Source organism: Sebastes fasciatus, chromosome 5 (genome assembly GCF_043250625.1).
Source record: "Sebastes fasciatus isolate fSebFas1 chromosome 5, fSebFas1.pri, whole genome shotgun sequence".
NCBI lineage: Eukaryota > Metazoa > Chordata > Actinopteri > Perciformes > Sebastidae > Sebastes > Sebastes fasciatus.
Window position 1 is genome coordinate 19,573,783 of NC_133799.1, and position 13,790 is coordinate 19,587,572.

Here is a 13,790-nt window from a genome sequence, read left to right on the forward strand (position 1 = left end):
GCATCATTTTCTCTCCGCCTCCTGTGTGAGCTCACCATGGATGTATAAAGAGAATGGAGCTCACAGCTGCGGCGCAGCCATGACCGCTACGGTTAGCAGAATCAGCAATATTTTCTCTCCATCTCTGAAATGCTTCGCTGATATTGTAGCTCGCTAGAGCCTCGAATCACTGTATGTCATCTCAAAGGGCTTTCAGGCCCACAAGTTTGCAAAGAAAACAGGACGGTAGTGCTCATAGAAATGAGGCTATATAACGTCATCAGGATCACAATCACGATCGGGATGATGTTTGAAATGAACGACTAGTACTCATACCACTTGAATTACAATATGCTGAAAAGTTATTATGGAATGTTTGCCCAATAACACCAAAAGTAAACTGCCTCCCCCAGCTTTAAGTGTGTTACTTCACCTCGGTGTGCGTATGCATATTTGAATATCAAGATGTGGCATATCCTCTTATGTTTAAGTCTTTAAAAATCCAGGCCAAAGCCGGTTGAGCCTGTCACTGATCTACAGTAGCAGTAGCAGGCCTGGTTTCACAGGATCACAGGGCTGCCACTGACATGCCTGGAGGCTCCCACAGAAGTAACCAAGGTCACAAAGCCCCAGCCACAATACTGCCACTTCTCCGCTCGGAGCAGCAGGCTAGCTGTCAGCGTCTGACACACTCAGATGCTAACTCCCCTCTTGGGGGTCGAATCCCAACCCGGATCCCACCATTCTCTGCATTTGAGGGGATGTCAGTTAGCCCTGTGTCTTATAGCTTCCCTCTGAAAATGTGCACAGTAAACACTGTTCATGCACTGATGGGAGTTAGCCCAGTGGGCTACCAAACCAGATATGCCAAGTACTCAGTCCTCGAGCATCCGCTAATAGTTGAGAGGATCCCAAGGGGCTCTGCTAAGTAAACCTAAACCAGAGATCTGGATGTTGTTGTCTTGTCTCAATAAGGAGACAGGCACTTTAAAGATTGTTCTGTTGTCCAGTGGGGGGAAATAAGAGCGAGGCAGGGAAGATGTTTTTGGATACAGAAGAACGATAGAAGAACAGCAGAGAAAAAGAGAGTGGTGGTGCTACATGGAGCATGTTTGTGTGTATTGTCTCTCCACATTTTTAATATTATGAAAAAGGGGAGCCATCTGGAGCTTTTTAACTGCTTTTATTGTTTCAGAGGGGCTCCAAATCTCTGTTTCTTTTTCTTTTCTGGTGTGTGGGATACTTCTATGATCATAATGCTCTTTCTAATTGTTATTAGAATTTTGAGCTGCACGACTCATTTTAGAGTTGGACCAAATTTTAGCTTCGTCAGGTGTAGTTTGCTGTGCAATGTGCAGGGGGGACCGAGGACCGATTAACTCCTCCCGACCGGCTGTTGGACATTCGGATGAATTGTCATGTCAGAAATTTTGGTCGGCCGTCCACAGGCTCTTGCACAGCTGAAGCAGAGCCACAAGCCAATTCCCCAACGTCAGTGCCTTTTTTCTGCTTTTTTTTTTACAATAATCAGAGTGTAGCTATCGAGATAACAATGTTAAATAGATATTGTAAAACGTAGCTAGCTTACTTCCAATTCTCTCTGCAAAATGGACAAGCTATACTTTCCACGTCTTCCTAGCCACCTGCAAGTCCATATATGCCGGCGCCTTAGACGTTTCAGCAGACAGGATGGCACTGATGATCAAGGCAGCACGTTTCTGCCTTGTTACGTACAGACCTCTGCTAGCAAACAAACTTTACCTGCATTGGAGCTTTCAAACAAATCTTTTTTGAAAACTGTCAACAGCCAGAACGGTGTGAACATTCAGGTCATGGCTGCCGATCGTGCCGTACAGTGTGAGCACATAAATCGTGAGCTTTGGCTTTACATCGCAAACAATTTACTCGTACAGTAGGAGTAGGAATTACACAACATTTGTATACCCAGCTTTAGGGCTAGTGGGATGTGAGAGTGTTGCCTGACTAAAGTGAAACTTTGCCAGTAAATTTCTGCCCCCCAAGACCCTCCTTCTCCATTCTGATTTCTGATTCAACACTGACAGCGAGTCTCTGCCCTACAGACTATCCTGTGGCCTCCTCCCAGTCTCTTATCCTATCACAGCTTTACTGGCTCCTTTATGGCAGTGATGCATCAAAGCAGTTTTGTTACTGCCATGTGCCCAACACTAATATTGCAGCAGAAACCTGAACACTGCTAATTTTTGAATACAGACTAGAGGAAAACCCCAAACCCCAGAGCCTGCTACTGATGCTGCTTTCCTCTGTGGATTGGCAAAAGCCAGAGCTTTCATCAAATATGAATGAACATACTGTATACAGCATTCAGACTTACAGGATGTGCCTACCCTGCGGAGCAACATCATTATGCTGAATTTTTTACATTTCTATTTTTACTTTTTTCTTTATTTTGTAGCTGGATCTAAGCCCAACGTAGCTTTGACAGGAGTGCAGGAATTTCACAGCACTCCACTCACTCCAGGTCTTGGAAATGTTTATGAATCAGCAGAGTGAAAACAACAAGAAAAGTCCTTTCCAAATGGCCTCTTCTGACCCAACCCATGTAGAGCACCTGCAGTGTTCGAGCTGTTTGCCTGACTACGGCATGAAAGAGGCCTGTGTTGGACAGTGGATCCTGGGCACACTGGTGCCTGTGTCTGCCCGTGTTGACGTGTCTGTGTACTGGATGTGTTTACGGAGACGAGCTGGGAAACGCTGGGAAGGCAGGGAGCTGTGGAAACGGGATAGAGAAAGTGAAGAAAGTTTTACTCTGGAGGATGTGATGACAACACTATGCTGTATGATTAACATTCCTACCCATTTTATTCATTTCCGACAATTATGTGCGTTATGTACTTTAATTTCTTGACTTAGGTTTTAAGATTTCTATATTTACAAGGAGTGGGGGGAAAAATCGATTCACCTATGGATCACGTTTTTGTTCTTTACGATTTTGAAATTGATTTTTTAATACCAGAATCGATATTTTTGTTTCATTTGAGTCCATGCGGAGGTAGAAGGAAGTTACCGCTTTTATTGCTGTAGTCTGAGTAACGTGACGTCATATCCATTCCGTATCTGTCAACTAAAACAAACCGCAGCTGGCTGCAACGAGGATATACAAAACGACGGAGGGTCGGTGGGGATACAACCTGCACCCTCACATGTTAAATCCAAAGTGGTAAACACTACACATACAGTTAAGTATGGAAACACTTTGGGTTTCACACATTGCCAGGAAAAGCAGAGCTAGACATGATGGCTAAAGCTGCATGCTAACTCTGTCACGACAGGAAACGTAATCATAATGTGGTAACATGCAGTCAAGCCACCGTGTTCAAATCAGCCGACGCCACAACTTTAGCGCACTCATATACTGACATTTATATTAAATGCATTCAAACGGCCCCGATGGAGCTGAGCATTGATGTATAAAGACAATGGAGCTGACGGGAGAGCTAGCGATGGACTTGGCAAAGTTAGCGGAAGTAAACACGTGTGACTATGTCCGGTTTTCAAAATAAGGTGTTAACCATATACGAAATACATATATGGATATAAGATTGATTGGATTATATTCACCAGAAGTATAAAACATTACATATCCATTATAAATTATAACAACAATACGACTAATTTGTGAGGGAAATATCTTTATATTTTATATTTTTGGTTTGCAGGAAAATATGTAATAAACAATGTCTGAGAATGACTGAGGAATTTATCTTCAGGACATCTCTGACTACATACATTTTTACTGTATTAATTTAGATAGATTTAGAGAGTAAAAGTCCCTAGAAGTGTGCGATTCAACTTTTTCCCATGGTCTAGTGTTAAAAAAAGTTAACAAAAATCTCATTAAATTGTAATGTCGAATCCCAATACTTAAAAATCGCAATACATATCGCATCGGCATCTAAGTATCGTCATAGTATTGAATCAGGAGATAGGCGTATCGTCCCAGCCCTAATATTTACTCTATAGGCTAGTGCCATTTCATCTGCTTGTTTGTTCACACATTAGCAAATCTCACAGCATCTGCAGTGATATTTGTCACATAAAGTATAAATATATGTGACTCAGTGTATGTGCACATAATCTCTAAGCAGTCTAACCTTATGATAAAGTGAGCTGCAGGAGATAAGTGTGCAATTTAATATCCTCCCAAATTGTGAAATAGAAGGCGATGAACTGCTTCTGTGACTTTCCCCTGAAGCTTTATCACTCCAGGCTGGGTTTTTACATCTGGCTCTCTTTCTGCACAGGCACTCTGAACTTGATTCTCAGCAGTCAGTCTCAGCAGCACATACTTTAGAGTCTGTCTGACAGGAGGTACGGACTTAAAATTGAGGCATTGTCACACTGCATTTCGACCTTTTTTGAATGCTTTTATAAAACTGCTATAGGAAGAAGGGATTTTATCTCAAAATATTTGTGTGTCACAGACTTAGTTTATGGTGTTAGGTCGTCACCACTTTAAATTGATCCATAGATCTTGTTGCTATGGCAGACTTGCTGCAAATGCAAATGGGATTTGGGAGCGAAGATTACTGCCAAAGCCTTTGTCTGATCCTGATGTGTAATTCCTCGACCCGTCCGGCCTCATTGCCTCAGAGCCTTTGATTACCACCATGATTGTTGTGTTATGCGTAAATCTTTCAGTCACAGCAGGACATGGTGGCATTATCCAACACTATGTCAATAGAGGAGACTAGCAGTTAGTGGAGCTAACAGTGACTTTAGCTGTCCCGGTGTAGCATGCCTGCCAGGCTTTTTCCGAATGTTGTTGACTACAGACCTTCTTTCAGCCTGACTACAGCCGGCAGCACACATCCAGTCCACCACCCTCATCTCCTGCACTGGCAGACTGCAGTGCAGTCTAAAACAGCCGTCATCTAATGCAGAGTCTGCTGGTATACAGGCATCACTGACGATTTCCACCTCTCTCCTTTAACTCTTCATTGAAATCTGTTTTGTGGGACAGAGAGGAGTACAACAGCCTGGTGGAAGTGGTCTAGCTGATGTAGTGAGTAGGAACAGCAGCTAATTTTAGCTTTGCTGAATAAGCACACGCTCTGTCACCTGAATGTTATTGTGTTAGAACGAAGGGGTTTATAATCCTCCAGTATGCTGTAATCTATATTACAAAATGTAATGCTGTAATGCAATTACATTGTTTTTGAGTTCCCTCCATCATATCGTATTGACAGTTTTGTATTCTGGGTTTTGATCAACATAACGACTGCCCTCATTTTTCGTCCGTTGGCGGGGGACCACGCTGCCTGCTGGTTCTCTTGCTGGACATACTGGCAGGCTCCACAACTCCAAACAGTAGGCTGATCAAGAAACCACTGACATGACTCTGAAAAAACGCTCTGCTCCCTCCCCGACACTCACTGCACCACAATCTGTCCTCTCACCGCTGGCTCTCCTTGATCTCAGTGTGATTCAGCTTGCACTCACCATATGGACTAACCTGTTTGTGTCACAATTGTTTCCGCACCGTGGAGACCTGCATAATGTTTTGAATATTCATAACCGAGGAGGATCAATGGAAGGATTTTTTTTAAATTCAGCTTACATTGGTACCCAGTCTAACTAGCTATTTATCTTGTTCCCCCCCAGCAGATGTACCTCTAATTAGCTCTGATATAAGTTAATGCGATGTCTCCTGCTGGCCATGTGGGTATAGCAACAACCACTGGGATATAAAAGCAACTATAGCTAACTTCAGGCACAACACAGAGGAATAGTTCACCCTGGCAGTACATCGTGCACAGTTGCTGACTATAAAGGGCCCAAATTAAAATCTGAGTGCTACGGAGCTGTTTTTAGTTCACACGGTTAAACTGAATGTAAGTTGGGATCAGTGGCTACCTCTGGGTCTGAAAAGTGAAGCTAATGCAGAAGTGCCTTAAACTTGCATTCTATCTAATACCAAGCAGTTGCAAAAAAGTAGTCTGATTGTATAGAAGTCTATGAGAAAATGAGCCTACTTCTCACTTGATTTATTACCTCAGTAAACATTGTAAACCTGAGTTTATGGTCTCAATCGCTAGTTTCAAGTCTTCTTCAATACAGCATGATGTTTATTCAGTAAATTATGGTCCCATTTAGAGTCAGATAGACCATAAAGCAGGGTATGTTTTAGGGAGTGGCTACCTTGTGATTGACAGGTCGCTACCACACCGTTGTCCAGTCTGTGTTTTTGTCTGAGCTTTAACCCTTTCACAGTGTGTTTTCAGTTTATGAAAGTTAATTATAACCATTTTGGTCGCCTAAAAAATTTCTTATTCAGCGTTTGGTTATACTTAGCTCCTCCCTCTCTGTGGTTGCAAATGACCAAAATGGCAACAGCCAAAAATCTAAATGGTGACGGCCAAAATGACGAACTCGAGGCTTCACAACGGTAGTCCACAAACCAATGGGTGACGTCACGGTGACCACGTCCACTTCTTATATGCGGTCTATGGTTGGGATGCTCGACCCTGGTTCTTGACATCTGCGGTTAGTTAGCATCGTGGTTCATACTCCCATATTGTATGAAAGTATTGGAAAAAAAAACTGATCAGTCATGAATGTTTCAATTTGTATCATTATACAGGATTGTGTGTATGTGCATACATGTTTTAGCCCTCAACATTGCCGATCACTTGATATACAGCGTAGCATCCTCTTATATTCAGTGCCAATGCTCTGCAAATGCTGCAGTGTGTGTCCTTGGCTGAGGAATTCACACACTTAACCTAGAACATCTCCCATTTTTAGACCTGAAACACAACTAAAGTGAGTGGCTTTCAGTGACAGCCAAACAGATGGCTAGGCACACTAATAGGGGTTTTAACAGCAAGGACAAAAGAAAAAGGGACGTGGAGCCTCTCATATCGAGTATCTTAAAAGAAAGGTTAGCAGCTCAAACTGCTGCGATGACAAAGAGCTGAAATGGTCATAATCACACCTACAGTGCATGTAAGGAATTTCCTCATGATCTAGTAGCTGCACATAGCCCCGTGTGGTCATGTGAGACCAGCCGACTGTACCCTTTGACACATGCAGTTCTCCATCTGACATAATTCTTGCCCCTCTCCAATATACACGAACAAAAACAGAAATGTGACAATTACTCACTTAGATTCAAGTACATTTCCAGTCCAGTGAATTTGTTGTTGCTGCTGACTCTGCAGCTTAAGGACACTGGGGTTGTTGGTAAACGAGGTGCTCAGTCACTTTTCCTGACATTATTTTACTGTTGGCCCAGCGATTTGGCATCTCTATCCTTCAGACTACCACTACTGTAGGGAGGCTGCTAGAGAAGTCCTAGTGGGGAACGGCTGTATTTTTAATACCTTATCTTCATGCAGAAATATTGGCTGTAGAAACCCTTGTTTGCTACAACACAAAGGAATTCCACCATGGCCAGACAATTATGGTATCTCACTCGGTCGCTATGGGATGTGTAGCTGGCGGTTTGTGGGGAGCAGCTGCCGGGCTTTACTGTGCTGAATCAGTTATTCTAGGCAGAGAGTTTTTTTGTGATTTTTTTTGCATATATGTGTTGTATTTCAGGGTTTCTCATAATGCAACTGTGTGGTGTTGTGTCCAGTCGTGGCATTATAGAATTACTAGTGCAGTGACCGTTCAAAACATGCCTGCTTAGAACAGGCCGAAAGCTTGGCCTCTGGCAAGGGCAGACTTTACCGTTAGGCAAGGTAGGCAACTGCCTGGGCCCCCAACTTAAAGGGCCCCAAACAGTTATAGATGTATTATGATGTTTGGATATATATTAAAAATATTGAATCATGCTACTATTCTAACTCATCGTACCGAAATAACTTACAAAAGGCCCCCAAAGCACGTAAAAAATATGGGAATCAACTCCATACTACTTACTGTTTACTTCTACTTCAGAAGAAAACATTGTAGTACTACATTTAGCTGACAGAGAAATTACTGGTTACGTTGCAGATTCAGATTTGACTCACCCATTCAATCCTATGAAAGCTGCTCACTGGGTGCGTACGCTGAAAAAGCCTCCCCGGGCTTCCTCACGCTTCCACGTTTTTGTACCCATAGAGCATGCACACTATAGTCCTTCTCCAGCCGAGCTAGCTGAGAGCATCCATCCGAGACTGACTAAGCTGGCTGACTTCTTGTTTACTCCCCGCACACATGAATGGGGTAAAATAATTTAATCGTATTTCTGGATTGCTTTTCTGGACTCCATAAATGTTATCGTACCAATTGGATCAAATTCTGATAATTAAAGGAGTCATTTCGGGCGGTTTGTGATGCTCCACTGTTTTACGACCGCAGCACACAGAACTGTGTTAGTGAGCATGTTTGCTCACAGATCAGTCTTCACAACACACAGAGTTACTCTCCAGAGATCAACAATGCAGTTGTGGAGTTGTTCCAGAATAAACTGGCCATGTTCATAGTAATGAAAGATTATATCACCCAATGCAGCAGTATGTCTTTTTAATGTGTTTTTAATAGTTTTTGGATGATTACGGAGCTGGAGGCATAAGCTAAATCGGGTCACAGCCAATACTTGATTTTAGGATAAATTTACTGTTGATTTTGGTCTTATCATTTGCTGATAGAAAAAATAAAAAGGGGTTTGTGCTTGTTAAATTCAAGGCTTATTTAGAGTACATTCACAACATGATTTGTATGTACGTAGTACGGTGTACTCATTCCTCACACTTTTAGAAACAAGGCTGACTTGTACGTCTCTCGACAGGATCAGTTTTGGGAACGGGCAGATGGGAGATAGGCCCACTCATGCTGCCCCTAAGTCTGCTCCAGCTGCTTGGAGATATTACGCTCCATGTGTGGTGATTAATAGGTCCTCAGGAACGCGTCATACTTAGTTTCAGCTGGGGTAGAAAGACTACTCGGGCACCAAAGAAGCAGCCAGTGATGAATGCAAATGCTTCCTCATACCTACAAGCGCACGCAGCCTGCGTTAGCCCCTCGGGTGACTGATGGTGCTCGCAACTGTGATTCAGTATTCACTCTGCTGGGTCAAATGGGGATTCCTCACTGTGACCCAGATAAGCTGTTTGGCTTAAGACTTGTTAAAATGATTTATCATATATTGGTGTTAGCTGTATTGTTTTGGCTTTTAATGCTTTATCTATAGCGTTTTTATCTCTCTTCATCCCAGTACTGCTAGGAGACCTGCACTGTGAAATGGCCTAGTTAGTTTGTCCTGGCCAGTTCAACAGCACAGCAGGTTAACTTTACTGGTACACTTTACTAGTATAGTATAGTATACTGTAGATGGTGTCAATGTTGTTAACCTTCGGATGTGTTATTCTCTGTGTCTCATCTATGTTTCCTTTTGCTTTAAATTAATCTCTTTTATTTTGTTTGTGAACCAGACATTAGTCAGTACATTTTGTTGTGTCGTCTATGTTCTGTATATGTATTTTTATTGTTGTTCTGTTTGACTCTAATCTCACCATACTCTTCTTGTCTTATAGGTGAGCCGAGCAAGTTTGACCCAAACTTCAGAGGGCCTGTTCATAAGAGGTACTACACATACTCAACATCACCACCTTTTGTTTATAGTTGTTGCATCTAATAATGTAGCAGTGTATAGAAAAACTAACATTTACTAAAAAATGTTTAATTGCAATGCACAAATAAGTTACTGCATTACAAAAATGTTGACAAACACAATTGAGACATTTTGTCATAGCCAAGGTTATAATAGTGTTGAATTTTCAATTAGTTTTTATTTTAGTTTAGTTTTGACTTTTCAATTTAATTTTAGTTTAGTTTTAGTTAGTTTTCAGAATGCGTTTGCTAGTTTTATTTTAGTTTCAGTTTTTTAGAAAGGTTTAGTTTTAGTTTTTATATATTTAGTTTACAACAGTTTTAGTTTGTTGTTGTTAGGGTCAGCTATGTGTGTGACATAGCGCCATTTCCTGGAATGTCAAGTCCGTTCAATATCTGTGGTTCAGTGTCTCGAGAATGACGATAATTCATGCTGTCTCCTTTTTTTTAATTTACATTCATTTTTTATTTTACTTTTATTCCTTTTTAACCAGGCAATATCGTTTCAGCTTAGTTTTATTTTTTATTTTCTTCATTTTTATTTAGTTTCAGTTTACTAACAATATTTTTTTTTATTTTTTTTTTAGTTTACTATAATAACCCTGGTCATCACTGAAGATAATAAAATGAAAATCCATTCACTTAGAATGGAGTCAGATATCTCACTTAACTTAATTAATTCAAAACTATATGCACACTCTTTTGTTGTTGTTTTTTTATTCTGGTGAACTGACCCTTTAACTATCTGTCATTATCTCCCGTGTATATAGATTTTGCCCATTGTATAATGTTTTTGGCGCACGCTCAAGTCGGAGCATTGATAGATTGATCATTTGTCATGCCGCGTTAATAAAGATTGAGGCCGAGCGCTGGCAGCTCTCTCCACTCCACCGCACAAATCAATGGCCATAAGTCAAGCTGGTGGCTGGAGTTAGCCCAATGACACACACTATTAACCAGCCAGATACACCCAAACAGATGTAGTCCACACATCAGCGGGGCTGTTGCAGGGAGCTGTCTCCTGTTTTTCAACCAGCAGCTCAGTCACACTTCTCCTGATGAACTACAGCCTGCTGCCTGCCCCATGAGGGCTACAACTCTATACACGTCACAGCTAGTTATTGTTCGCACTATGCCATCATTTATATACAATATATTGAAAATAGAATACACAAAGATGAAGATTCACATGAAGTTGGCCACTTTTGTGATAATCTGAGGTCTTAAAAGTGAGGTCACATGCCAAAAAAGATTGAAAAACCCTGATGTAAAAAATGATAAATGATCCTCATGTAGAATCACAGAACTATAAACTTTGGGTTGAGAATTTTCCTTCCAAAATTAATATATGGGATATTTCAAATTAAGTCTGGTTTCTTTAGCACAATGAAGAGCAGAATTCTGCAATGAAGCAAAAACCCTTCAAGGGTGTCACCATGGGCTCTTTTTTTTGATGATTTAGTCATTTTCTGAGGTAATGTAGGCTCTTATCTCTTTTATGTTCAATGTCAGTTTGGCAGGCTGCTGTGAAGGCATGTTTTAGTCCTCCTGTGCCTCTTTATTCCACCCTCTCCAGCCCATTTCACTGCTACAGCTGGGTGAAGGCACCAAGGATACTTTGATGTTTCTGTGGCTCAGAGGCTTTTCTTAATGAGAACTGGGAGAGAACCGACTCTGTGGTCGTCTTGTTTTCATGCAAGCTCGGTGCCTAAATGAAGTAACTGTATCGGTGGTTATTGAGCAGTCCTCTAAAGGATGTACAGAAGTGGATACGGTGTAGTGTTAATTCAAACTGGCTCCAGCTATAAACAGTTAAATACACGGATATTATCGGTGTCAAAAATATACACAGATGAGCTACAACTGCACAACCGTATTGCAATGTAGTAATGCCTTTATAGTGTCCTGTTAAATGTGCAATCTCTAACAAATTTAACTACAAATCAGTTGCTCCCTGCCGTCATAGCATGTGTGACAACCTGGGCGGTCAAAGTTAACGCGTTAATGCCACTAATTTCTTTAACGCAACTTGCAACAGTTTTAAAGCTAAAGTGAAGATACTGGTATCATATGAAACTAGAAAACCTAAGGAATCCATTAGTACCAACTATATCATACTAGCGTGTCGCGAAGGAGGGTGAATAACGCTCCAAAATTGCGCTTAATTTTGGCGAGGAAAAACTGTCATGGCCATTTTCAAAGGGGTCCCTTGACCTCTGACCTCAAGACATGTGAATGAAAATTGGTTCTATGGTTACCCACGAGTCTCCCCTTTACAGACATGCCCACTTTATGATAATCACATGCAGTTAGGGGGAGGTCATAGTCAAGTCAGCACACTGACACACTGACAGCTGTTGTTGCCTGTTGGGCTGCAGTTTGCCATGTTATGATTTGAGCATATTTTTTATGCTAATTGCAGTACCTGTGAGGGTTGATGGATAATATTTGTCATTATTTTGTGTTGTTAATTGATTTCAAATAATCAATATATACATACATTTGCATCAAGCAGCATATTTGCCCACTTCCATGTTGATAAGAGTATTAGATACTTGACAAATCTTGCTTTAAGGTACATTTTGAACAGAAAAAAAATGTGCGATCAATTTGCGATTAATCGCGATTAACTATGGACAATCATGCGATTAATCGTGATTAAATATTTTAATCGATTGACAGGCCTAGTGACAACTTACCCAAAGAAGTGTTTGTCAGAACAACTGTTCACTTTGTCCAATGTACCTCTAGGCTCTTGTGGCCGTGAGAAACATCCCTTTAGTGTGCAAATCTGACCCTCCAACTATCCCTTCCCATAAATGTCTGTTACAAAGCAGGGACAGACTGGCAGATTCACACCACAATAGCACCCATGCTATTCTGTGGCACTGCTGCCATCTGTGTCACCTTGGCTCCCTCAGAATATCAGCCCTGCAAATATAACACTGACACAAAAGTTTCTTATTGCACTGACAGAGCTTCCAGTATTAATTTTTTTCTTTCTGTCAAAGCAGCACTGCCTGCCAGTGCGCTACACAAGCAGGGCAATGCTTTGGTCCCTTTGGTCCCTCTTCACATCTGAAGAAGCCAGGTCGGGGTCCGAATAGATTTGCAGTTTTGGATGTGGCCTGCTTTTCTGAGATAAGAGAACGAAGCAGAATTGTTTTCACTCCCCTCTCACTTTGTCAGCTTCCCTTCCACCTTTGCATGCTTCAAAGGTGACTTTGTATTAGCACTGTGGTGCTGCCGTGTGCACTTTGTCTTAATAATGCAGTCCTTGGTCTATATGAGGGAGTTGGGGAAACAAGACGGATCTACAGTAACACATTACAATGGAGGAGAGGCAAGGTCGGCTTTAGACCCCCACCCCTCAGATCTCCCCCTTTTAATCATCTCTGATGTGTTGCTGAGTGATAGCTAACTTATCTTCCAGCTAAAGGATGGAGAAGGATTCAAAGACAAGGAATGCAACCATTGCCATGGCAACCCTGACAGCTCTTCCCCTTGTTCTTTTTTTTGAATGTAATAAAAATGGTACTCCCTTGTCTCCCTTTGTTAATAATATGCACAATATCAGCAACAGCTTTGCTTGTAGTGTGGCAGGTTGTCTTTCTACTCCACAGTCAGTAAAACTGTGGCTGTCTTCACCAGGCAGAGCTGTGCCCACTTAAGCTGCCTTTGTTTCTCTATTATCTCTCAAAAATAATTGCTGTGCTTCCAGAAAAAACAAATGCTTTTGTTTTTTTTGTCACCAAGTCCCTAAGCCTTATTTCATATGGCAACCAACTGCTCTTTTAGACTTTTGTCATCCAGTGTCATTTATTGGAGCTTTCACCTGATGTTGGGATGTTTTCCTGAAGATAAAAAGCAGAAATTCTGTGAGTGGAGATGTCACATTTTGAATTTGCAGGTATCTACGGTCTTAATGTAGTTTAGATGAGAACAGTGATAATGGAGTCATTTTATTCTGAAATGTGAAACGAGGAGAATTAGCAGCCCTGCTGGGACAGAAAACATTCACCAATCCTCTATATTGCTAACAAACCAATCTACCAGAGCAGCCTGTTAACATAGATTGCAAGCTTTACTGCAGTTATTAATGCAGGACCATAAAAAGAAGCTCTTAAACTTGCACGCAGTCTGGGTTAATTTGCAATGCAAGATTTAATTACACAGTTGATTCTAAATCTAAGAGGCGACAGTTTAAATAGTTGTCTGTTACTTGTTTG

General features: G+C 41.4%; 1 protein-coding gene across 8 annotated transcripts in view; it reads left to right on the top strand.

The window, feature by feature from the left end:
• Positions 1 to 13,790, top strand: part of slc44a5b (solute carrier family 44 member 5b) — a 49,719-nt gene that overhangs the window by 9,679 nt on the left and 26,250 nt on the right. For 7 of the 8 annotated variants that reach the window (XM_074635590.1, XM_074635585.1, XM_074635587.1 and 4 more), the window contains exon 2: positions 9,486 to 9,534. In XM_074635590.1, coding sequence (XP_074491691.1) covers positions 9,486 to 9,534 — 49 coding nt within the window. Of the gene's footprint in view, positions 1 to 9,485; positions 9,535 to 13,790 lie in introns of those variants that run through there. The other variant, XM_074635592.1, reaches the window with a different exon arrangement.